Source organism: Gnatocerus cornutus, chromosome 2, assembly GCF_029298725.1.
Source record: "Gnatocerus cornutus isolate USDA-ARS CGAHR chromosome 2, icGnaCorn1.1, whole genome shotgun sequence".
In the NCBI taxonomy this organism is placed as follows: Eukaryota; Metazoa; Arthropoda; class Insecta; order Coleoptera; family Tenebrionidae; genus Gnatocerus; species Gnatocerus cornutus.
In genome coordinates, this window is record NC_142234.1 from 21,066,710 (window position 1) to 21,091,041 (window position 24,332).

Below are 24,332 nucleotides of genomic sequence, written 5' to 3' on the forward strand. Positions count from 1 at the left end.
TACGTTTTGATTTTATTTACTTTTATTTTATGCTAATAAAGAATTCTATCGTTTTTTCGCGCTCACCGCGGAGGCGCTTACTTGTTTAGTGGGATCGTATTTATAGGTTTTTACCACTGGGCCCCTTCCGGCCTTCTGGAATTGAAGTTCATCCAAACGACGCCTTTCCTCCAATTCTCTGGTTATTTTAATATTCGTCCAAGCTAAAAATGGATTAATAGCTATTTAACAAACAAGTTGGTTAATGAAAGCGATTAATAATTGAGCGATTTTAACCGGCACGAACGTAGTGAATAAATAAAATAAAAAAAAAAACGGCCCATTCTGGGATATGCGGTAATAATCACAGAATTAATTGAAGTTTTTTTGAAAAAATAAAATAAAAAATGGCAAAAATTTCATAATTGTCATTTTAATTTTTTTTTTCTATTTTTTCTGAAAAGTACATTTGAAATAAAAATTTAAAAAAAAACGTCTAAGGGGTCGATTTCAAGTGTGACTTGCGTTACTGCAAATCCCATTTGCAACATAGCAACGCCAATCACATTGCTCATACCTTGGCAACGGTTGCAAATTTGCGTTAACGCAGTGACTTGAAATCGACCCGTAAATAAGTTAATTTTTGAAAAAAATATAGCTATTTGAAAGTATAATAGCCATTTGATTTAGATTTATATAGTAAACAAACATGGGGCTAGATCATAATTGCATTGTGTGTATAATCGGTTGCCTATAATAAAATAATTCATTAATAGTCCACTTTAATGCATGATTTCAGCCGAAAAATCATGCATTAATAGAACCCAGAAACAAACAATGACCGGAAAAATACAATTTAATGTTAAAGAAACACTTACAGTCCTTAATCCCCTCTGTAAATCCTTTCGGTTTCGCTGGTAGATTCTGATGCGTAACCAAAGGCTCAATCTTAAAATAGTCTCTGACTGCTGGTATCCTTAATATTCCCACTTGTGCCAACGAAACGAAGTTACTTGAGACCCAGTAGCACAAAATGGCACCAGGGAAATTGATGGTAAATGGTAAAATAATAATAGGAAGAGCTCTCAGCACGTATTTCATGGTTTGTAGGTTTTGGGACGACAATCTTGCTGCGTCTGTTCCCAACTGCAATTAAAAAAAGTAGAAAAAAAAAGAACTTTTCGGGCGTATTTCTACTTCAATGGTGGCAAACAGTGTGGCGGTGGTAATCAGCGGCATCAAAAAATACTGATCTGGAACTGTGAGATCTGTGAACCACCACAATCCTCCAGTTCTTAAACTGTCCACTGGAACATTCGCCATTTGTCTAAGCGCCATGAAAAACGAAATAAAAACAGGTGCCTAAAACCTTAGCTGCAGTTATTGGTACTAATTAGAAGACCAATACCTGTGCCAATGGTACAACCATGTTCTTCAAAGGATTCAACTGCTTCTCCTTCATAAAAAGCATCAGTTCCTGAGAGTACCTAGCCACCTCCAACTGGTTCCCCGTCTGCCTAGCCTCAGTCATCTTCAACTGAATTGTTTGCAACTGCGGCATGTAATTATTCATTTTCGCCGCATTTCGCTGCGCTATGATGACCAAAGGAAACATAGTCAATCTTATGATTAGAGTACCAATGACTATAGCCTCCCACCATGGAATCCCCAAAGTGACATGCAAATATTCAAAACACGTCTGAACTAAACCCACAGGAGTGCTCCCTCCGAGTCCCAAAGACGCAAAAGTCGCCTCTCCTAACGCGTTGATCTGACTGACTACTTCAGCAGCCGCTTCTGGGACTTCTGGAGGAACCGGAGGTGGCTCAGGTATAGGTTCTATGATTAAATCAGAGGAGGCCGCAGCAACAGCACCGGTGGACAAAAAGAATTTGTTGTTGAGTAATAACGTGCTCTTTGGGGCTTCATTTTTCTAGAAAGCAAGGTTATGTTTGTGGCTACCAACAAAACAAACTTGCCTTAAAGTTAAACCTGTCTTGGATGGAGGTTAGTGTCTTCGAGACTGTTTTTACGAGCTCTGAGTTGCTAATCTGCTCCTAAAATCACGTTTATATAACTTTGTAGGTATTTTTTAGGTTAGTTTGTTACTTTGTATTTTCTGAAGTACGTGTTCTTAACTGGGGGCGACTCACTGGGGTTGCACAACCGCTCCGCTGCTTTTATTTGTTTGTTTTTCGAGAGGTTTCTCTGCTGAAATAAAAAGGAATTAGAAAAACGTGAGTTAACCTATAAAATTTGACATTTTGAAAAAACAACTTCTTTGCAAGTTGTTCAACTGTAAAACTAATCTTACCTGAATTGTCTGTAGAGATTTGGCATAGGTTTTGTATTTTAAGGCAAAATTACTTCCGTTAAACATTTTTGTGTTTAATAAATAAATAGAAATTTTATAATGTTTGCAGATGACAGATTTGACAGGCGGCTGGATAAAATTTGAAGTTTGAAGTCCTCCAATAAGCGGGCAGCAAGTTGGGCGCGCATTTCAAATCGGGAAAATTGGCGCTTTCTTAAATGCGGCGATTTTCTTTTAATAAGAATGTTGGTCACAAAATGTTACTTACTATAAAGTTAGAGTAATATTTATTATTCATTTATTTTAACAAGCAATCTAGCACTCGTTTCGTAATAAATGTTGCGATTTTTGAAGCGTACATTTCTTTAAATAGTTTTATTGGAAGACTAATTTAGTAGCCCCTAAAAAGCAGTTTTGAAATCACAACTCAAAATATAAACTGACTCTCCCAATACAATAATTGCTGCCTAAGCAATAAAATTCATTGCGACCTAATTTCAGCCACAAATAACGACCAACAGGCGGAAAACTTTCCCCAATTTCAAACGTCCGAATCTAACTCGCACCCAATTAATTTTACTCCATCAGAACGAATCACAGTTGATGTTTGCCTGTTTGCGCACTCCTCTCGTCAGATCACCAGTGCAGTCGTCGAGGGAACGACGCTAGCATCGCGACGCCGAGTTTCGAAGAAAATGTTTTGTAAGTTGCATGAGTTGGCAAAATTGCTTGGAAAATTTAGAGACAGTTAATCAATAATTAATTGGTGATTGACAGAGTGCTCATTTATTTCCGACTCTTTACCCAAAGGCTCAACATTTCGCTGTTTTAACTCGTTGGCTGGATTGATCGAGTGTTGGATTTATATTTAGTGCAGAATTCTAAATAGAATTATAGACGTTACTAGAAGGGTGGCGGAAGTATCGATTTCAGGAGATGAAAAACGTGCCGGCGCATCTCATCACCGCGTAAATTTGTTTAGAAATTAGACTAGAATCGGCGATTTTATTGATTGCGTGCTGTTATCACGTTCTCCGGGAAAATGCGCTTTGTCCCAATAAACAATTCTGGCTCTGCTAGTTCTCCCCCGTTCTAGGACAAGACCTGGAGCAAAATCTCCCCGAACATGGCCGTCGACATCCTCGACGAGGATCACTTCGCCATCAGTGCCATTGTGACAGTATGCATGCAAATCATCTTCTTCACCATCGCCGCCACGTTCCAAATGGACAAAGTCACCGATTTCTGCGGCGGCATTAACTTCATTATCTTAGCGCTCCTTACATTCTTCTGTGGGCAAGGGGGCAAGGTACAATTTCTCCATTTTTTAACCCACTCCACCCCAATTCTGTTAATTCCACAGAAAAGTTACGACAGCCGCCAGTTGATGGTCACCGTCTTCGTATGTCTCTGGGGTCTCCGTTTATCCGGGTACCTCCTGTACCGGATTATCAAAATCGGAAGAGACAAGCAGTTTGAAGATAAGAAGAGCAACACCATTCGGTTTGCGATTTTCTGGACCTTCCAGGCGGTCTGGGTGTACGTGGTGAGCTTACCGGTCATCATCATCAACTCGCCGAGGCATTCGATTCCTCCAGCGCCGAAGACGATGACTCCTTTGGACTCCACAGGAACTTGCTTCTTTGTGGTGGGATTGCTAGCGGAAACGTACGCAGATTTACAGAAGTTTTCGTTCCGGCAAGATCCGGAAAATCAAGGGAAATGGTGCAATGATGGTAAGACATCTCCATAGAGGCGGATCTGTCTTTATAATAAAATCGCAGGGCTATGGAGGCTGTCTCGCCACCCGAATTACTTCGGCGAGATTATCCTCTGGTGGGGGATCTTCGTGATCTCTTTGAACGTCCTGGAGGGATTTGAATGGATCGCCATCATGTCTCCTCTCTTCACAACTCTCATTATTTTGTTCCTATCAGGGATTCCACTGCTGGAAAGGTCTTCCGACGATAAATACAGAGAGTGAGTTTGATTAGGAAACCAACAAACTTTAACTAATCAGGACTTTCAGTATCTCCGAGTATCGTTACTACAAATCCTCGACTAGTCCCTTAATCCCGATTCCTCCAGGAATCTACGTCGAAGTCCCTCAGTTCCTTAAATTCCTCATCTGTTGCGAGTACCCAATGTATGATTGGCTGGATGAGAAGCACAAGACCACCAATATTGTCAAAGAATCCACCAGCGCTTCCCTGGCTCAGTCGCAAACATAACTATAGCTACACGCTGGTCACCAGATCAGCACCAGTTCAAATGATAACAAAGTACAGATTACGGCCTTGTAAATGGAAGGGTTGCTTTTGTGATTGTGGCCATAGACCAATCACAAGTGTTATTTTCTTAAAGAGACGGAAAAAATTAAGACGTGTTGCTGGAAACTGATCAATGTTTTATTGTCTGTTGCGATGTTGAGAGGGACGAGTGGCTAGATTTAAGAAGACATTGCATGTTGTCGGTAGTTATTTTTAATCTAGCGATTATAAGAGTTAAAATGGCCTAAAACGAGTTCTTAGAGGTGAGATCTAAAGTAATTATAAGAATTGGACTTTGGTAGAGTAGAAATGACTCTTGTAGCGTATCAATTAATCTAGTTAATAGTTGCACCCAGGAAAATGAGCGTGTTAAAGGCTATTTTTCCTGCAGAGAATTTTTTGTAGGCGCCAAATTTAAAATGCGGCTCTCTGATTGGTTCAGCAGAGCAAGTTACACAATGCTAATTTTTTGAACTTCTGCAAAATGCCAAACTATGCCAAACCTCTGATATCGATATCTCGCTTATTTTTTTGGAGTAAACTTAAGTTATTATACATCAGTGTACGCAGAATTTTCCGCAGATTCCAAATCTGGGATTGAAATTTAGATCCGACAACAAATAACTGAGTTCTGGCCGATCAAAGTTTCAAACAGTTGATTTTCATTTTTCCTAATTTTTCCTGATTTTTAAAGTTAAATATCTCGGAAACTATTAGAGATATTGAGATGCGGTTTGCGCCATTGTTTTTATCGGCTCATTTTACGTCAGAAAATGTTTTCAAAATTTGATAGTCGATTTTTCGCGAAAAAAAATTCTGACTCAAACGATGAACATTTTTAATTTTTTTTATTTTTGACTATAACTCGTAAACTGTTTGCCCGATCGATCTCAAATTTGGCCAGTAGATAGATTTCGAGCTCCTCTTTCGAATGATGTTTAACACAAAGGTATTAAACGTTGTTTTCACATTGAGAGCAGTGATTGAAAATCACCTCTTCAAAACAGTTTTTGGCCAATGCCTTGTTTATCTATTAAGCAAATTTAACAAATGTGGGCTCATTTTACGCAAAATGTCACGCTGAATCCAAAACCGGGAGAATTTTTAACGTACGTCAACAAATAACTGAGTAATGGCCGTTTGAATTTGTGGGTTGTCGCCAGAGCGCCAAATTTTTGAAGGTTCGAAACAATTTGTGCTCAATATCTCGGAAACCACGACAGATCGAAAGAAACGGTTTTTGCCATCGTTTTTCTCGCGATTTTTTAGCTACGAAATCGTTCCTAAATTTTTCAAAACTCGAAAGTTGGAATTTTTCGGAAAAAATACACGACTAAAATTATAGTTCTGAAATCGATATCTCGCTTATTCTTGGAGTAAAATTGAGTTATTATAGCTCATTTTACGCAGAATTTTACGCAGATTTCAAATCTGGACTCAAAAGTCACTTACGACAACAAATGACTGAGTTCCTGGAAACTAAAACAGATAAAAAGAAACTACAACCTTTGTAAATCGGTAATTCTCTGCCGGAAAAATTAACCGATAGACTTGTTGGCTACAAGAATAAAATGATACCTAACTGATAAGAAAAAAATCTTCGTAAAATCAAACATATCTTCAAGAGAATACGCACTTTTATCTTCAAGAATTTGGCCACTCTAACTTCTTGTGTTAAATGTAAATAAGATAAACTTACCTAGATATGTCGTGAGTGTTTTACTCGTTATGAAATAGGATCAAGTTCTTCACGTACTGCCAACAAAACTGGAATGCGCTCGATGGTGGTTACCAATTCTTGCACGCATTCAATTGAAATTTCGAGTTTTTGAAACTAGGAATTGACCATTCTAATCTTAATTAGACCTAGAAATAGCGAGTTGAAGATATTTCCTAGTGGAATTTCGAATTGGGGTAAAGTTCAGTATTATAGGTAGCAATACGAAACATATCTAAAGTTTGACTAAAAATTTAATATTTTACTATTAGCCTGTACAAATGTCTACGAAACACGTGCAGAAAAAGAGAATAATAAATTATATGCTGTTATTTATTAAATTTTATGCATGAATTATACAAGAGTCGAAATAAAATCTACAGAGCAATTTTTGTGTCTTTTTACCAAGATTTCGATGCGGTACAGCACAACAATGACACGTGGCTTATTCACGGTTGCAGACAAGTTGCGACAAGAATTCCACAAGAGTCCTCGTGGGCCTTCCAGACATCCCTTCACGCAGATACGGGTAATCGTGCCCGCCGCTGTACATCACACCTCGAGTATCCATGTGCAGCCAATCTCCACATGGCACAAACTCGTTCAAGAACGCTGCTATTCGACACGCCTCTCCATCTCTAGGTCTGAAGCCTCTTCCGTACGTTTTCACGTCCACTGAGGGATGATGGCGAGCGACCAAGTGCGCGAAGTGCTCCCAAAGAGGGAACCTCCACACTCTATCACCAGTGTGCATCGAAGCCGCTAACATGTACTCCCAAAGAGCTTCGGAGTTGCTGAAGACGCCACTGGCGGCCTTCCCGAGGGCTTTCTTGATGTCGTCGCTCATAGTTCCCACGTCGACTATAAGTCGCGGCCAGAAATTCTGCGCGTAGACAAGAGCGTCGGCTAAGCAGAGCCTTCCAGCAGCGTCTGTGGATTCAATTTTGATGCTTTTTCCGTTCATTGCTTTGACGATGTCGCCGGGGCGCATTGCAGCACATCCTGGCATGTTCTCGCAGAGAGGGATGAGAGCGCGGATGTTGATCGGGAGTTGGAGACCTGCCACTGCTCTGCAGGCGGCCACCACGCAAGCGGCGCCTCCCATGTCCCCCCTCATCTTCTCCTGCGTTATACAATCCTTCAAACAAAGACCTCCACTGTTGTACGTTATGCCTTTACCAATAAGCACCACAGGTCTTTCGTCTCTTGCAGCGCCGTAGTAACTCAACTCGAGAAAAATAGGAGGTTCGCAGGAGCCTTGGGCCGCGGCAAGAAACGCGAACATCTTCTGGGTCTCTGCCCAACCTCTGACTTTCACCTCGACGTTAACACCGCTTTTACAAAGAACTTCGACTGCGTTCTGGGCGAACGACGTCGGTGTCATGTAGTTTGCGGAAGTGTCCATCAACTGCCTGGCCAAGTTTTGAGCGGCGGCTTTCTGCAGACCGATTTGCCACCCAGTCCAGTCGCAATCGTCCCATAACTCTAATTGCGGGATGAGAAGTTGGTGCTCTTTCCTCTTTTTCTCTTGGAATAACCAGACTCCTAAAGCTGCGCCTTCAGCTGACGATTCTGCGTGTCCGAAACTCTCAACGAAGATCTTTGTAGCTCGCAGTTCTTGCAGAGCTCGACATCCAGCAGCCGCCGCCACTCGGATTGACTCTTTGCCTTCGTCCATCTCTTCGAAGACGTCGTAGCCTTGGCATTCTTTGCCTAAACCCACCACGGCTACTGAACTGATTTCGTTTTCTAGATTGTAGAAGATTCGCACCTCGCCTCGGCTTGGGGGAGGACCGGCGTACTTCATGAGGTCGACGAGGCGGTTGCAAACCATTCGGTTGTATCTGTCGCCTGTTGGGGTCAGTTTTCCAGGGTCCAAGGGGTCTTCTTTGTTGGTGTACAGACCCAGAACTAGCCCTTTATTTAAGTGACTTTTGCAGGGGTCTTCATCCTTTTCTGCTTTGCCACAAACTGTTGCATAGAATCTATGTAAACGCGGGGTGCGTAGTAAAGTTATTGCGCGTTCTGCGAAGCGGAGCGCCATGGTTCTCGAGACTTGCGAATATTTACTTGTACATTACTCACAATTTTATTTTAAAAAATTTGTGTCAAAATTTGGGAATGAATTTTTGTTTATTTGGTAGCGTTGACGATCTCAGGTTTAAGCGTGGAAATCGAAACAGCCTTCCTTGTTTTTCCGGCAGTAAAAATCAACCCCAACATTCAGAATCTTGAATTCTGGTTTGATTTTTTTGGCGGTATTTTTTTATACACTTTTAGGGGTAGTTTGAATCTTATTGGTCAGTAGTACGACATTCCTTTGTTCTATTGGTTGAAATTTTTAAATACGGATAACAGGAAGAAAATAAAAAATCATTACAATCTAAAGCGGTTGATTTAATTAATTCAAAATAAAATAATAAATAAAAATGTTAAATTTGCTCGTATTAGTGGCAATAAGAATAAAAAATTAACAAAACTCAAAAAAAATCTGGGGACTTCGGCTTCAACTTTTTTCGGTTGGCAAAAAGTAGTCCTGATGTCCTTGATCGGGGATTTAAAATTCCGAACAAAACTCGAACTGTGAGGTTATGTAGTGAACGGTTGACATTTTTAAAATGTGCAAAAAGGTGAGATTTTTAAATAAACTTCATTAAAACGATTAATAATCCCATTAATAAATCCCCGACTTTCATATTTTGATTACTTTTCTTTCAATTCGCAGGTGTGTAGCCCCGCGATTAATTCCGACTCATTTTTTGCCTGAAACATTCCAATTCAAAAACCCTTCTAACAATGAGTACAAATTCCGCCGCACGAAACGTAAGAGATGTCGAAGATGTGAGTTCCCGCGTAAGAAACACAAAGCGAGAAATCGAGCAGCTAAAAAACGAGCTTGAACAGCTCTTCAACGTGGGGGCTCAATTGAACCCCATCAACACAAATCGCGAGAAGAAACTGGCGGAGAAAATTTTGCCTTTGCCTGTTTTTTCCAAAGAACCTTCCACCGGTCGCCAGAAGTCGCCATCCGCAGTTACAAATAAAATTGAAACTAACAAAACTAGTCCTAGGAAGAGCAAGAACTACAACCCTGTTGAAGCCCGTGAATATATAAAAAAGCAGAAGGAGAAACGAGCGGAGCAGCTACGCGCGCAGATCAACGTCGCTGACACGAAAGTTTCCATCAAGAAGGATAAATTGAGAGAATTACATGAGAGGGCCCGCGAGTTGGTCAGTAAAAATGTTCAGTTGAAGAGAGAACGCTCAAAATCCAGGGAGCCACCTCCTGTTAGATTCGATAAAACGAGTCCGCGCCACAAATCAACGGAAAATCTCAAGAAAACGAATTTTTCTAGATCTCAAGAGCGGCAGAGACAGGTGTCGGCGACTAGAACGAAAAGCGCCTCGCGAGAGGGAATAAAAGCACCACAAGAACGTAATGGACCAACGAACGAAAGAACAAGTCGACCGCGAATTAGGAAGAAGCCCGCAGAAACCGTCACTGGTGGACAGAATGTCGGCATGGATCATCTGCGCCCTCCAGAAGTGGAACTCGGCCAGATGGACAAAACCGCGTTTCCACCAGCCGAAACTTTAAAGGGCTCAGAGGTTGATCATTTGCGCCCCCCGGAAGTTGATCGCAATTCGTTAGTTTTTCCACCAAAGGAAGAGGCAGATGAACAATCGAAAGAACGAAGTTCCTCTCGTAGAAACAAACCGGAGACTCTACCAGCTTCGAGGGAAAAACCCCCAGAAGTTAAGAAACCCAAACCGATGCCAGAACTTGCCGTGATGACCGACGCCTGCGTTAAAGACACGAAAGAAACGCAGACGTCCCGAACGAATAATTTCGACGTCCCGTGGATGCAGCCCCCGAAAGTTTTGCCATATCCTTATAATTTCATAAGCACCGTGAAAAAGAAGCTCCAGCATGCCATCAACTCGCCTGTAACTTCTGATGTAGTTGCTCAAACTCCCGAAGTCAAATCCAAGGAGGAGATTAAAGAGATGTTGATTCAGAGTGCGAAGAGCGAGTTGAAGTCGTTCGCTTCGCACAAAGGCCCCAATCTCGATCTCAAGGAAATTGACAATTTGGGGCTTGTTTCTAAGTTCCATAAGTCCGATAAAGACGGGGCTTCAAGGAAACTGTTGTATGATAGCGACTCTGATACTTCGAAAAATATTCCGGATATTTCCAGCGAGAGTTTGTCGGTCCATTCAAAGCCTAATTTAAGTTTGAGTAAGGTGAAAGACTTGAATTTGAAGTCTAAACCTCCATCGGAGTCCAATGGGTATTCAGAAGGTGATAAATACAGTTCCGATTTTCAGAAAGAAAGTATTAATAACGAAAAGTCAGACAGCAGTATTAAGACTGTTCTTAGTGAGAAGAAACCGCCAGAACCTGAGGGATCTGACGAAACTATAAAGACCACAAGAAGTACTAAATCGACGAAGTCGAAAATTAAAGACTTCTTCAGCAGCTCCTCGAAAAAGCAAAGCTTTGAGTCTCTAAATCTGAAAGAACCATCCGTTTCTCTTACGGTTAGAACCGATCAGAATAGTTCCGAAAAGAGCGGATTTTTAAAGAAGTCAACCTCTTTGATGTCTAGCATAAAGAAGAATACGAAAATCTTATTAAATCGCGAAAGTAGAGAGCATTCGGACGAAACCCTGAAGTCGCTGTTGCTAGAAAGTGACTCTTCTAAAAGTACAACGGACTCTGTACCCGAAAGCTTGAAGAATTCAAAGAGTTCTCATGGTAAAGTGGTAAACTTGAGGAAACCACCACTTGGCAGTACGGAACGGAACGAAATTGCCAAAAGCCAGATGAAGAACATCACCATAAGGCATGCAACCCCCACTAATGTAAGTCGTACTAAATTATTCATTGATAACGCAGTTTTTTGTTGTTTTATTGAAACTCTCTTTAGCGCTCTCTTTAGGGCCGATTTCACCAATTAGCGCTTTTGAAAATTGAAATTTTTTTAAGCATGTTTTGGAATGGTGACAATTTAATTTTATGTGGATCTTTTATAAACAAATTTGGTGGTCTAATAGAAATAAAAAAATTTCAAAAATGTTCGTGGAATTTTTTTTTTTGATGCAAATTGAATTAATTTTTTTTGAAAAATCGAGATATTTTAGAAATAATTTAAAATTAATGAAATTTAGCATCAAGACTATGCATGTAGTCCGTTAGGCCTCCTGGGACCACAAATTCACTATTTTTCTTACTAGAATCGCCAAAAATCACCTCTTTTTCTCTCAATTTTGATAAAAATACAAATGGCAAAATTGGCAATTCATTAATCTCAGTTTTAGATCGTTAACTGGTTGAAATTGCCCAGTTACTTGCTGAACGTAGATTAGTACTAAACTCAGTTTAAAAATGTTGGTGAAATCATATTTTTTATTGATCTACGTTTAAGAGAAACTAATCTTAGTTTAACTGGATGGTGAAATCGGCCCTTAGTATCACTTTTTGTATTAAAAAACAAAATTAAGTGACCAAGAATGAGTCTATCGCTTATCAAACTTGTTTATTTGCCCCTTTGAAAATGCACGGAATGCCTTGTTTACTTCTTCATTAAAAACGATTAAATTGACTTTATCTGCGTGAATTCTTTATGATTAATCACGACTGGCGCCTTGCCGCTCCTGATAACTCCATTCCTACCTGCACGTCCTCCACGTTAATATTTCTCTCCATAGAACGTCAACGAAATCCATCTAAAATTCGAGGCGGAAGTTCGTCTTCTGAACGACTTCAACGAGTCATTCAAACAGTTCACCGCCGCCAAACAAGCCTTCGAGAACTTCAAGAGCAAGCAAGAAACTAACTTGTCCATGACGAAGATTCTTCAGAACGTGGACACGCAGACTTCTGTTATTACAAGAACTTCGACTAACGTCACCAGGGATTCGAGTGTTAACTTCTCACGAGGATCGGAGATCGGTGATGATGTAAATTCTGGTTTTTTGAGTCATAGTTTGGTCACTGAGAAGACTTTGCCTAATATTTCGTTGTCGAACGACTGGAATTTGAGCAAGTTGGGTGAGAGTAGTAATATTTCCGTGGATGAAGGGAGAAATTCCGATGTTTCTGTGGCGAATATCGAGAATTTTGACGCGAAGAACTGCAATATCGTCTCACTGAATGTCGTAAGTTTTCATGACTTAATCACTCATACCTAAGTAAACATTAAACACGAGTAAGATAAGAATCTCCATTATTAGACTTATCACTTTCTACATGCAATAATAAACAATGAAATCAGTAGTTTGGATACAAGCGCCTTGTTTGTTTCAGTTCGACCAACTCATAAAAGACGAAGACTCAAGAATCCAGCAGCTGAAAGTGATTATTAAGATCCGCGAACAAGCTCTGCTTGACCGGACTAAAACAGAGCTCGTCTGGCTAGAAGTCCAAAGAAAGTAAGTTTCCGCACCTGTCGTTCTCGTCTAATTCAATTTCTAGACACCTCATAGAAACCGGTAAAATCCAAGAGGCCTCCCTCCTCAAGAAAAAGCAGCGCGGAATCCTCATCAAACATGAGCAAGAACGCAATGAGATCCGCAAACTAAGACAGATGCAGAAGGAGGCTTCCGAACATCGCAAAAACACGTTGAAGCAGCAAAGAAACCTAGTCAAAACCCAACTATCCACAAACATGTCAAAAATCACAGTGAAGAAACGAGAGGAAAGACGCAGCGTGGGGCCCTTGAGGGTTGTGCAGAGTTGCAGTGAGTCCATCCATTCCGAGACCTCCACTTCTTTGAAGAGCTCAATTGAAGACGTGCTGAATGTTACGCTCAAATCCGTGAAGATTTCCGAAAGCTCCGAGTTGGATGTCTCGATGGGAGACGTCGATGTTTCTAACGCGAAAAGGTGAGGAAAGTGCCGACGACGGCAGAACGAAGCGGAGTCAGCGGAATTCGCGGTGTCGAGTTAGTGGGTTGAATGGTACTGAAGTTAGGTCTGTTTAAGGGGCTCAGTTATTTCGGTTTAAGCGGCTTGAAATGATGCGATGACATCTGTGTTGATTGCTTAATTAGTTTAAATTACGCGGAATTAAAACCTTTGAAATAGTTTCGGCCAAAGTCCAAACCGTGGAAGAAGACGAAGCTGCCATTGGCACGTCGAAGCTTAAATCGTAAACCGTAAATCGACTGTTAAATGTCGTGTTTACGTCTGGTTTTCCAACCTTGTAGCTTCGTGGTCCCGCGAGCACAATGTTTACCAAAGGAGCGTGAGTTTTCGGGCTCAACAGAAATAGCCTCCATCAATTACGGCCGTTGAAGTCTATTATTACGAAAGAAATTAGAAATGATTAAAAACAGCGCGGCTTAAATTAGATATCCTGTTGGCGCCGGTCCAGCCGCGACTTTTCAGTAAGGAAGCTTCCTATACGGAGGAAATCCACGTTTCAAAATTAGTCAGCACTCCATTCAGCGCCGCCGCCACTCTTGCTCTGTTATTATTAAAACCCAGCCGCCGTTTCTCCTCGCGTAACTAAAATTGCGTCATTTTCAGGACCCTATTGATGCGAGAGGCCGCTCTGCAGAAGCGCCGCAAAGCCGCCGAGGAGTTGTTGCGATGGCATCGGAAGCTGCTCGACGAAGAGCGGAAGATCAACGAGTTGGAGGCCGCAGCGACGTCGGTGGTGAAACAGGCGTCGGAAGACAAAGAAAAGCACAGGTTCAAAGGGAAGCAACTCCAGCAGCTGTGGAGGAACATGACCGGTTCGGACGAGAAGAAGTTCGACGAAGATAAGGTCTACGTCATGTCGCAGGTCGCTCTGGAGCGGTTTTGTGAGAGTGCCAGACAGTATTCGAATAAGAACAAAAAGGCGAAAAGCAGTGAGGCGAACAGCGAGGGCGAAAAGTCCGGGAAAAGTGACGATGTGAATTACTCGTCGGGTTTCGAAGCGGAGTCCGTTCAGGAAATTATCAATTCGCAGGGAGAGAAGACGCAGATTTCCTCGATTTCGGAGCTGATTGATAATTTTAGTAAAATCGAGGACGAGATTTCCACGCTGAGCAAGAAATCAGAGGATTTTGGGTCGGTGAAGGAGGATTTGGACAGGTCTAGTCAATCAAACAAGAGTATGACACCCAATCAACCCGAAGAAGACATTTCTGAACGGACCCTCAGCGGCACTAGCGATTTTAAAGACACCACAGGCAGGGAGACAAGTGTTATCACCACTGAGAAAGAACAAGACCCAACAGACTCAATTCTAGAAGAAGCTTCTTCAGCAAAAGACGATGCCAACACTCCAGAAGATGAAGAGGTTTCGTCAAGTAAAGAGTCGATTTCTGAAGACGAAAACTTGAATCAGTCAGCATCCCCAGAGGTTTCAACACTACTAGAAAAAAATAAAACTGATGACAACGAGATTATCATTAATGAAGACCCCGTGGAAGAACCAGCGAATCTCACATTCATCAAAGAAAAACTAGAAGAAGTTTCTTTACCTGAAAACCAAGACGTAGAAGAATCGTCACCACAGTTAACATCCACTCGCGAAGAAACGGAATTAGTAACTGAACAGGAACAAACCCAAACTGCCGGCACAGTTGAGGATTCAGAAGATTCAAACCAGAAGATAACTGAAGATCGGTCTCTGAGCCCCCGTTCAGTTTCCACGGACGAAAGCGTATCTACAAAAGACACAAAGAAAGACTTGTTAGAATTAGAAGAAGCTTTAGAATCTGCATCGAAAATTGAGGAATCTCTCACCAAACTAAATAATCAGCTCACTAGTGAAAAAGCGCCTGAAGACATCTCCATCTTGAAGAAAGACAAAGAAACGAGCTCCACAGACTCGGAACCCAAAACCCCGAAGAAGGACCTCAACCAGATCGATGTTAAAAAACGAGTCTCTGAGATTTTGGCCGATGCTAGTCTTAGTCGAGGAGATAAGAGCCCCAGACTGCAAGATCTCTACGTTACCGCGTACGATGTTGGAGGAGCGGTTAACTCTCCTGATGGTAAGCCCTCATCACCGTCTCACCAATTTTTACGTTTCTTTGTAGAAACCAATGAGGAAGGTCGTCAGTTGCCCACAGACATCTTCGGGAGCGAGGCTGAAGAGCTGTGGAAGAAACAACTAGCAATTGAACAAGAGGTAAGACTTGAGTTTGTAAGTTAAAATTTTAATTTCTTCACATAGATCAAACAGATTGAACAGCAGCAGAAAGGAGAGCTTCCGTACGTGTTCATGCGGGAAATACCGAACAAGCCGCCTCCGCCCTACACGCCGCCCTCATCATCGTCGTCTCTTCCGCAAACTATTCTTCCGGCTGATGTTAAAGAAATAACCGAAGTCGCCAGTTACAGCTCCACGGTTCTCTACAAGGCGTACCAAAATAACAACCTCGAGAAAGTTAAGTTTTCCGAACACGGTTTCAAACTCTTTTCTAACGTAGAAGTGGCGAAAGGGTGTGCGGAGTTCATGTTCAACATCTGTAAAGATGTAGTCAGAGACCATTACAAGCAGTTTGAGACTGTTGAAGAACCTTCTTGGATGTCGCCTAAAAAGCCGCAGCTGGTTCGTCCGAAGCCGGCCGATGCTTCCGGTTTGGAGAAAATGTTGAACCAAACCTTGAAGGAGTTGTTTGGATTCAAGAAGATTCATATCGCCGAAAGTGCTATTATTAAATGGGGACGAAAGAAACGGGACCACGTCGATGAAGTTCTAGTCGCGGAACTGTTGGAGGAGAATTCTCAATGGACCAACTTCGATGAAGACGAACTTTGTGTTAAAAATCAACTTACTGAAGATATTATGAAGATGCTACTCGAAGAAACCGCGACTGTTTTCACCAAGATACTCTCCAAGAAGAAACCTGTTGTGGATTGAGGTTTGTGTGTGATAAGGCTGAATGAGTATTTCTAATTGTGTATAATTGTTGTTTCTTTTATAAGTCTGAATAAAGTATTTTTTATAAACATTTACGAATCGACATCCATTTCCGACTCGGAGTCGTCTTCACTTGTTTCTTCGTCATCTTCATCATTTGATTCATCGTCAGATCCCAGCCACTCCTGCTTGGAGGTATCATCACTGGTTATCGTCCTCCACTCCTCGAGTTTCTTCAGATCAATGGAATAAAAGTCGTTGAAAGTGATTTGTTTGTCACCATCCTCGAACATGCCGCCGTACAAGAAGAGAACCCCGTGCTTAATGGCCAGGCCGCAGTTAATCCGTGGCGAAGGCTGGAAAACTTTCGTCACAGTCTCAGCAGTGGAACTCTTCTCCGCGGTGTTCAATGCCGGGCCCACGGTCACTTTGAATATTCCGTCGTCTGAAACTGTCGTGGCTTCCACGGATTTGGCCACTTCGTCCATGTCCACGTCTTCAGAAGGTGCTTTTTTATCCTTGCTCTCTTTGGATTTCTTTGAACCGACCACCACACTTTTCCAAGAGAGTTTTTCGAGATCTAGGGAATAAAAATCGCTGTAGAAAACCCCGGCGAGGTTCTCCTCGTCGTCCTCGACGTCAAAAACGCCCCCATAGCAATAAGCTGTCGTGTTGTTGGGGGTGGAGGTCATGGGCATGCTGCAACGGGGCGAAAAGTGGCTTCCGCCGAGTTTGGTTTGGCTCCATTTCCACTTAGTGCCTGTGGTATCGTTCTCTGGGAAAAAAGGGGGCTATTATTATTCAACGCGTAGTTATAACTTACTGTCCGGGGTTAGAAGAAACGCGTCTGTGAAAGTGTGCCCCTTATCCACGTCTTTTCTAATTTTCTCTTTACTGTACCCCCCATAAATTAGTACCCTTCCGTCGTTCAAAGGCACCATGCAGCACGCCGATCTTGGCGCTGGTGGAGTTCCTGCAGGTTCTAGTTTCGCCCACTTGTAAGTTTCAGTGTTGAAACAATAAACATCATTGAAATACTTGTAGTCTCTTAAATTATCATGAAAACCGCCAAATACTATCAAATTCTTTTTCACATAAACCATTCTGTGGCCACTTCTAGCGGAGGGTCCATTTGGGGCTGTGATTTTCTCCCACTGCTTGGTTGCAATGTGATAAACCCACAGATCTCTATAATGGTAAAATTGGGATTGAGTGGGACTGGCAAATTCGCCCCCGAAAAGCCAGAGTTGGCCTTTGTTGGCCGAGGTGGCCACCATTTGGTGGCTGCAGCGCGGTGGGGGCCCTGCAGGGGCTTTGATCACACTCCATGTGTTGGTAGGAATGTTATAAAAGAACAAATCGTTGTACAAAAAGGTCTGAAAATTTATATATAGTGAGAGAGTTGGAGGAGTTGAGTCTACTTTTTGTCCGTTATAAAATTCGCCCCCATATAGGATCAACTGTTCTTTGTCAGGGTGTGGGATGAAGGTGAAATTGAGGCGGCGCGTGGGGGCTTCAATTACACTCTCTGTGACTTCAAGTCTTTTCTTCTCTTCCTTTTCAATCTCCGAGAGAATGTTCTCAATATCGTCCTAAAATAGTGTCAGAAAAAGTGTGATAAAGGGCAAAGTTACCTCTCCGATTTTCTGCAGTTCTTTTTTGATTTTGTTGGCCAACTTTTTATCGGTTTTGGCGGCGGTCTTCTCCGCTCCTTTACCCTTTTTCTTGTCTTTTCCCTTCTTGCCCATTTTTTGAAATTCTAGGTTAGGTAAGCACGTGGGTCCGTATGTCTTAGCTACAAATATTTTTTTTGCGTCTTATTTTTTTTAAAATTTTTTTGAAAAAATTGTCAGATAGCGGTAAACTAATTAAAGAAAAGAATTCAGAAAGAGCAAATATCCAAACTTCATTACTCTTTATTAATAAAATTTTTCTTGGAAGTAGACGTTAGGCAACCAATTATACACACGTTCATAACGGGACGTATGTCGCCCTCACCAGTCAATGACAGTCTGTCAAATTGAAATGTCAAACGTCAGATGTGCGTAATTATTTTTAATTCGAGTGTCATTGTGTTCCTAAATATTCAAGGATTTTCGTGATAAAGAACAAGAAGTAAATGTTTGTACGTAATTAGCAGTTCTGTAGACAATGGGTGGTGTAGACGAGAGCAGACTACGTCTTTGGCTTTCAAAGGTATTTTTTTCTCATAAAAATCATTACTGAACTTCTTTAATTGTAGTATCACAACCCTGAACTTACAGCAAGAGATGTGTTAAGTGTGGTGAATCATTACCAAGGTTTGGCGCCGGTCCAAGAAACATACAGTGAGTGCAGTGAAAAAATCTTCAATTTTAAGTAATAATTAATTGTAGCTTTCAATGATGGAACTCCCATGGATTTGGTAAATTTAAATGGTACAATTCCGGTCAGTTACAAGGGTAACACGTACAACATCCCAATTTGTATCTGGTTGATGGATACTCATCCTAAGAACGCCCCAATTTGTTACGTGCGCCCCACAGCAGATATGTCAATAAAACCGTCAATTTTTGTTGATCAAAATGGGAAAATCTACTTGCCGTATTTACATGACTGGGCCCAGGGCTCATCTGAATTGTTAGGGCTTATTCAAGTTATGATAGTGACGTTTGGGGATCAACCTCCTGTTTTTGCAAAGCCTAAAGAAGCAGACATCCCTTATCCTAGTAACTGTAAGATTGTAAATTCAACATTTTGGTTGTGTTGATGGTGTGGTTTCCAGCTTTTATGCCTCAACCTGGAGGAAACTACATGCCACCTTATCCTCCAACTTCTTACCCAGCTACCTCAGGATTTGGAGCTTACCCTCCTTATCCCCCTTCAAGCAACATGCCCTTTTCTGGTTACACGCCTTATCCAACCCCATATCCTCCATATAGTGGGAGCGGGTTTGGGGGGCCTGCTCCTGCAGTTGGAGGGACAGGGACAATCAAGGATGAGCATATAAGAGAATCTTTGTTGACTGCTATTGAGGAAAAACTAATGAGAAGAATGAAGGAGTTGTTTCAACAGAACCAAGCAGAACTTGAAACGTTGCAAAGGACTCAGGAGGAACTCAAACAGGGCAAAGTGAAGTTGAATACAATGCTAAACAGGCTAGAGAAGGAGCAGGTAAGTTGTCGCTTCTTTTTAATATTGTGAAACAATAAAGACACTTTTACAGACTGATCTGGATAAAAACATTACAATGTTAAAAGATAAAGAGCAAGAGCTTGAAAAAGCCATCGAGAGGCTTAGTAATGAAGAAGAAATTGATATTGACGATGCTGTGACGACCACAGCGCCGCTGTACAAACAGTGAGTGGATAAGATTGTACTGGCTTGGTTCTCATGTCTTATTACAGATTGTTGAACGCTTTTGCTGAGGAAGCCGCCTTGGAAGATGCAATATATTACATGGGAGAAGCCTTAAGATGTGGAGTTATCGATTTGGATGTTTTTCTTAGACAAGTTAGGACTCTTTCAAGGAAGCAGTTTATGCTGAGAGCGTTGATGCAAAAATGCCGTCAGAAAGCTGGGCTGGCTGTTTAGAAGTGACGCATTTATAAAACTTGTGCTTTAATTATACTCTGTATTTTTATTAATGATTGAAATATTATTGTAAGTTGTAATATTATAGTATAGTATATAAAATAATATAGATATTCATTAATTTTATTTTTTACTTTTTCCCTAGACACTGATTTTCTAAAGTCCGTTTTTTTATTAAAAAACCACCAACACCGCACTCTCCCACCACTTTACAACTGGCAACGTCGTCGATGGTGACTTTTTGGTGATAAAATCAAATAGGTTAGCTGCCTAATTGACAATTTGATTACACAAAACGGCCTTTCAGGCTGTGCCGAGTCTTTTCACTATTAAATCATTTGATTTGCAATCCAACAGGCTGTAAAAGAAACGTTTTTAACGGAAACACTGCCCAATTTTCAGAAATGTCAAAAATTTGACAACTATTTTCTCACCAAAAATCTCCCTAGGCAACGTTGCCAGTTGTAATGCAGGGAAAAATTGCAGTGTTGGTGGTTTTTAAAAAAAAAACGGACTTTACTAACTTCGTCAAAGCAGTATTTCGGAAATCTTTTTTAAATTTTTGTTTAGCTCGCTTTGCTGGCAAACTCATCTTTTGTGTGTTTAAGTCATCAATTTAATTGAAATATTGATTGGAAAGATAAGATTTTAATAATTTGTTTCGTGAGGCAACCAAATATACACTAAAGTTATTTGTTTGCCTATGCTTTTAAAGGTAAAAATTCGATGAATTAGCGATTTGATTGCTAATAATGCAGTTATGATGATATTAAATCTCCTGAAGTGAAGTTTAAAAATAATAAATTCAGTTTTTGTATTACAATTTAATGTTGTAAACGGTAAAAAAAATAATTGGGAAATCCATTTTAGCCTGGCGCATCCACCAATTTTGCGGAAAATAAAATATTTTCTATATGGTAGTTTTGATACTAAGTCAATAAAATTTGGAGAGGTTACTTGATTATTTGATTATAGTCTGTACCAAGTTTCAAATTTTTTGAGCAATAGGAACAAATTTTAGAAATTTTCATTTTCAAGACGAGCCAAAAATTCACAATATTTTACACTTCGACGTGTAATTTTGGTAGTTTTAATGCTAGGGTATTGAAACTTGGAGAGATTACTAATATAAGCTTGATTATAATCATTTCGAAATTTCAAATTTGAGCAACAGGAACGAATTTTACAAATTTTCATTTTCAAGACGAGCCGAAAATTTACAATATTTTTCACTTGGACATGTAATTTTGGTAGTTTTAATGCTAGCGCATTAAAACTTGAAGAGATTATTAACTTTAGCTTAATTATAATCTGTTCTAAATTTCAAATTTTTTGAGCAACAGGGATAGATTTTAGAAATTTTCAATTTAAGACAAGCCAAAAATTTACAATATTTTACACTTCGACGTGTAATTTAAGTAGTTTTAAGTGTAGCGCATTGAAACTTGAAAAGATTACAAATTCTGGCTTAATTATAGTCTGTTTCAAATTTCAAACTTTTTTATCAACAGGAACAGATTTTGAAAAGTTTCATTTTCAAGAAGAGCTAAAAATTCAAAATAGTTTGGACTTCGACGTGTAATTTTGGTAGTTTTGATGCTTTTGATTCTTGACTCGATTATCGCTTGTTCTAAATATTAATGTATTTGGGCAACAGGGACGGATGTTAGCAATTTTTGGAAATTTTCAATTTTAGCCTGGCGCATCCACCAATTTTGTGGCAAATAAAACGTTTTCTTTTTAAAGAGATTGGCTCTTGTAATGGTAAAGTGGATCTCAGTTTCAAAAGCTTCAAAAAAGCATTCTTTACAAAGTATGTCACCGGTTATGGGCCTCTGAAATCAAACAAACTAAAATTAAATGTTTTAAATGGTTTTTGGCAAATTTCTTACTTTTAAAATAGCGCTTTTTCCACAATTTGTCGAACAGGGGGGCATTTTAATTGACCTAACCACACTTTTTGAATGTTTAATTTTTACCAGTGACATGTTATAATATAATAATATATATATAATATATAATAATAATATAATTTAGTTAAAGTCAATAATTTTTACCCACAATTTGACACTTGACACTCAACACTCAATGTTGCCAACCTTTGTTTTGTAGACTTCCTAGGTCGAACACAATCACCCTAGTTCTTTGCCCTAAGCAATCGTGTTAAATTTTAAATTTTCAACATGGAAAAAGTACCTAAAAGAGTGATGGTTGATTTATTTGTCGTCAAGGTACGTTTATCTGTGTTTTATATCTATTAAAACCGCACTTCTAGGGGACTGTGACTGAGGTGGACCCCGTTTTGTTATGTTTCGAAATGGCCCCCGATGTGGAGGGCAAACATCAGTTGGTGGCTTCCACGGTGACAGTGCACACTGTATTCCTGTTTATGAACAATCCAGAACAAAAACTACCAGCTGTTGGTGCAAGAGTCGTCCTTAAGTCGCAATTTTTCAAATGTGAGGAATTTCACACTTTTGTTGTACTCAGAACCCCCGAGGAGTTTACAGAACTCGTTGAAAGCACCCCTTTTGTCAACGTTGCGAAACGTTTAAGATTCACCTCTTCAAAACTGTTGTTGGTGGCGTCCAATTACAAAAAGTTGAAAAAAGTTCCAAGACGCGCAGATGTAATTCTGGGGGCCTTACAAACTTTGGGAAACTGGAACTTTGAGCTTCAGTTGTTGTCTAAATTGACGTATGTTGGTAATGAAGCTGAAACCTACAAAGATTTTAGTTATTGGACCTTTGGTAATCATTGGAATTGGGGCAATGGCGAGAGACGAAAATATCTAGTTGGGCACTTTCTCATGGGAAAATGTAACATTCACTTTACTGACTCCGTGCGGCAAGTTCCGTGCGTTTTTACAAACAACAACAACGAAATTGTCGACTTTTTCAATTGTTACGTCTTAATTAAGGAGTTCACTGTTTGTACTGAAATTTATAATTCCAACAAATTTGCTACGATGGAATATTTAATAATTGATGCAAGTCAGGTCGTTAATCTCAACATCAAACAAAACTCGACACCTTTGTGGGTTGAGCGCCCATTTACTACACCTTTCAGGCTCACTTTTCAAGTGGTGTCAAAATCTCAGGTACTTTCCCTATCACCTAGCGGTGAGATCTCACAATTACTTGAACTTTTTTGAGAATTTATTTTAGGGAAGAAACTTGGCAGAGGCGTTCCTGGATCAGGTTTTCATGCAGCTAGAATCAAGGATTTGTGGAAAGAACCTCAAATGCAGAAAGATGGACGTAGAGGCAAGTGGACGTTCCGTCTACTTTCTGCTCGACGCCCGGTAAGCCTGCAGATCGACGCTCCCTAAGCTTGGAGTTCTGGCTTTTGCAATTTCTCACAGACCCCTTAATTTGGAAGAGTTGCGAGAACTTGAGCAAGATCAAAAATGCTTGTATACGCTGGAGAGAGAACTTCCGCGAGTTCAAGAGAGTCAGCTCGCAGCACTCGGAACAGCACTCTGGCCATTATATTCCCTTCTTTAAGATAGGAATTAGTTTTATTAATAAAATTTGATATGATTTTGGTGAGCTAATTGCTCAGTTAAGTTTCAAATAAGGTCACTAGATCAAAGTGTCTGTTTAAAACAATAACACTTTGATTAAAATTAAAATTTAAACACTTTGATCTAGTGACCTTAGTTTCAAACCAAAAGTTTAGCCCTCTGGTGAGATTGACGTGAACTATCAACTTCGGCGTTATTCCGCTAGGTGGCTTTTATGCAAAAACTTCTCGCGATATTTACAAATCGAGATTTGGTTTCAAATCGATTTATTATTCTTGTTGGGGCTTTTGTGTCTTTCAGAAGTCTTTAACACCACAGTCTGGTGTTGTGTGTAGCTAGTGGAAGATTTTGATGTTTCCGAGGTGAACCGAGATGAACCTAACTATTTTGCCAAAAACTATTTTGTACAAAAGGTTCTTGTTGAACTTTGTTAAGAAAAACATTAAGAAACTGTTCCTTATAAACGTTGCGTTATGTTTTTTTTTATAATCTAACTAATCGTTTTCTTTCAGAGAGAAAAACAGGACTGACTGCAAAAAGTTGTAGAAATTAAAGGAGGCCAGCGTAACCTGCACAAAGTCGAGTCACTGTACCCAAGTGCCAAAGTCTGAAGGAAATGCGAGATGCCAATTCTTCCTATTTTAACAGGGTGAGTTTCAAGAATCATTTTAGGTTGTGTTGAATTTGGCCAGTAGATAGATTTTGAGCTCCTCTTTCGACTGATGTATAATTCAATGCTATTAAACGTCATTTTCATATTGAAAACATTGATTGAAAATCACCCTAAAATGATGTTTTCAAAACAGTTTTTGGCCAATACCTCATTTATTTATTAAGCAAACTCAACAAACTTGGGTCTCATTTTACGCAGAATTTCACGCTGAATCCAAAAATATGATAATTTTTTAAAATTTGTCAATAAATAACCGAGTTATGGCCGTTTGAAATTTTGGGTTGTCGCCAGATGGCCAAATTTTTGAAGGTTCCAAACAATTCATGCTCGAAATCTCGAAAACTATTTGAGATATTGGAATGCGATTTGCGGCATCGTTTTTCTCGCGATTTTTCACATAAGAAATAGTCTTTA

The 24,332-nt window shown here is 40.3% G+C and overlaps 7 protein-coding genes across 10 annotated transcripts; 4 read left to right on the forward strand and 3 right to left on the reverse strand.

Moving 5' to 3' along the window:
- Positions 1 to 4: 4 nt before the first annotated feature.
- On the reverse strand, positions 5 to 2,455 carry OXA1L (OXA1L mitochondrial inner membrane protein). 2 transcript variants are annotated; one of them, XM_088031318.1, is made up of 7 exons: positions 2,294 to 2,455; positions 2,089 to 2,187; positions 1,959 to 2,036; positions 1,388 to 1,912; positions 1,177 to 1,341; positions 858 to 1,125; positions 5 to 203 (listed from the first exon to the last, which is right to left on the reverse strand). In XM_088031318.1, exons 1-7 carry the CDS (start codon positions 2,357 to 2,359, stop codon positions 46 to 48), a joined length of 1,359 nt encoding a protein of 452 aa, XP_087887444.1. In that variant the 5' UTR covers positions 2,360 to 2,455; the 3' UTR covers positions 5 to 45. The 2 variants fall into 2 exon arrangements, with proteins under 2 accessions (XP_087887444.1, XP_087887443.1); XM_088031317.1 differs by having other exon boundaries at positions 2,089 to 2,190.
- A 422-nt stretch (positions 2,456 to 2,877) lies between these two features.
- On the forward strand, positions 2,878 to 4,620 carry LOC148180025 (uncharacterized). 2 transcript variants are annotated; one of them, XM_088030368.1, is made up of 5 exons: positions 2,878 to 2,995; positions 3,390 to 3,602; positions 3,657 to 4,029; positions 4,078 to 4,273; positions 4,323 to 4,620. In XM_088030368.1, exons 2-5 carry the CDS (start codon positions 3,420 to 3,422, stop codon positions 4,522 to 4,524), a joined length of 954 nt encoding a protein of 317 aa, XP_087886494.1. In that variant the 5' UTR covers positions 2,878 to 2,995; positions 3,390 to 3,419; the 3' UTR covers positions 4,525 to 4,620. The 2 variants fall into 2 exon arrangements, with proteins under 2 accessions (XP_087886494.1, XP_087886493.1); XM_088030367.1 differs by having other exon boundaries at positions 3,390 to 4,029.
- Positions 4,621 to 6,650: 2,030 nt separating this feature from the next.
- On the reverse strand, positions 6,651 to 8,324 carry LOC148180026 (crystallomitin S-Lap1-like). The gene has a single exon (XM_088029614.1). The coding sequence runs from the start codon at positions 8,322 to 8,324 to the stop codon at positions 6,726 to 6,728; it is 1,599 nt and encodes a 532-aa protein (XP_087885740.1). The 3' UTR covers positions 6,651 to 6,725.
- A 494-nt stretch (positions 8,325 to 8,818) lies between these two features.
- LOC148180027 (uncharacterized) lies at positions 8,819 to 16,239 on the forward strand. Of its 2 annotated transcripts, none has more exons than XM_088050434.1 (8): positions 8,819 to 8,910; positions 9,006 to 11,146; positions 11,993 to 12,442; positions 12,591 to 12,715; positions 12,759 to 13,169; positions 13,815 to 15,274; positions 15,320 to 15,411; positions 15,457 to 16,239. In XM_088050434.1, the coding sequence occupies exons 2-8, from the start codon at positions 9,077 to 9,079 to the stop codon at positions 16,144 to 16,146; spliced, it is 5,298 nt and encodes a 1,765-aa protein (XP_087906560.1). In that variant the 5' UTR covers positions 8,819 to 8,910; positions 9,006 to 9,076; the 3' UTR covers positions 16,147 to 16,239. The 2 variants fall into 2 exon arrangements, with proteins under 2 accessions (XP_087906560.1, XP_087906561.1); XM_088050435.1 differs by having other exon boundaries at positions 15,466 to 16,239.
- LOC148180028 (kelch domain-containing protein 4-like) lies at positions 16,170 to 18,073 on the reverse strand. Its single transcript, XM_088050436.1, has 4 exons — positions 17,781 to 18,073; positions 17,568 to 17,738; positions 16,970 to 17,522; positions 16,170 to 16,921 (listed from the first exon to the last, which is right to left on the reverse strand). The coding sequence occupies exons 1-4, from the start codon at positions 17,892 to 17,894 to the stop codon at positions 16,239 to 16,241; spliced, it is 1,521 nt and encodes a 506-aa protein (XP_087906562.1). The 5' UTR covers positions 17,895 to 18,073; the 3' UTR covers positions 16,170 to 16,238.
- Positions 18,074 to 18,130: 57 nt separating this feature from the next.
- On the forward strand, positions 18,131 to 19,836 carry TSG101 (tumor susceptibility gene 101). The gene is made up of 6 exons (XM_088050437.1): positions 18,131 to 18,342; positions 18,389 to 18,473; positions 18,522 to 18,860; positions 18,911 to 19,299; positions 19,352 to 19,485; positions 19,533 to 19,836. Exons 1-6 carry the CDS (start codon positions 18,298 to 18,300, stop codon positions 19,717 to 19,719), a joined length of 1,179 nt encoding a protein of 392 aa, XP_087906563.1. The 5' UTR covers positions 18,131 to 18,297; the 3' UTR covers positions 19,720 to 19,836.
- Positions 19,837 to 21,833: 1,997 nt separating this feature from the next.
- Positions 21,834 to 23,983, forward strand: LOC148180030 (uncharacterized). The gene is made up of 4 exons (XM_088030000.1): positions 21,834 to 21,950; positions 21,995 to 22,819; positions 22,887 to 23,023; positions 23,758 to 23,983. Exons 1-4 carry the CDS (start codon positions 21,903 to 21,905, stop codon positions 23,789 to 23,791), a joined length of 1,044 nt encoding a protein of 347 aa, XP_087886126.1. The 5' UTR covers positions 21,834 to 21,902; the 3' UTR covers positions 23,792 to 23,983.
- Positions 23,984 to 24,332: the final 349 nt, after the last annotated feature.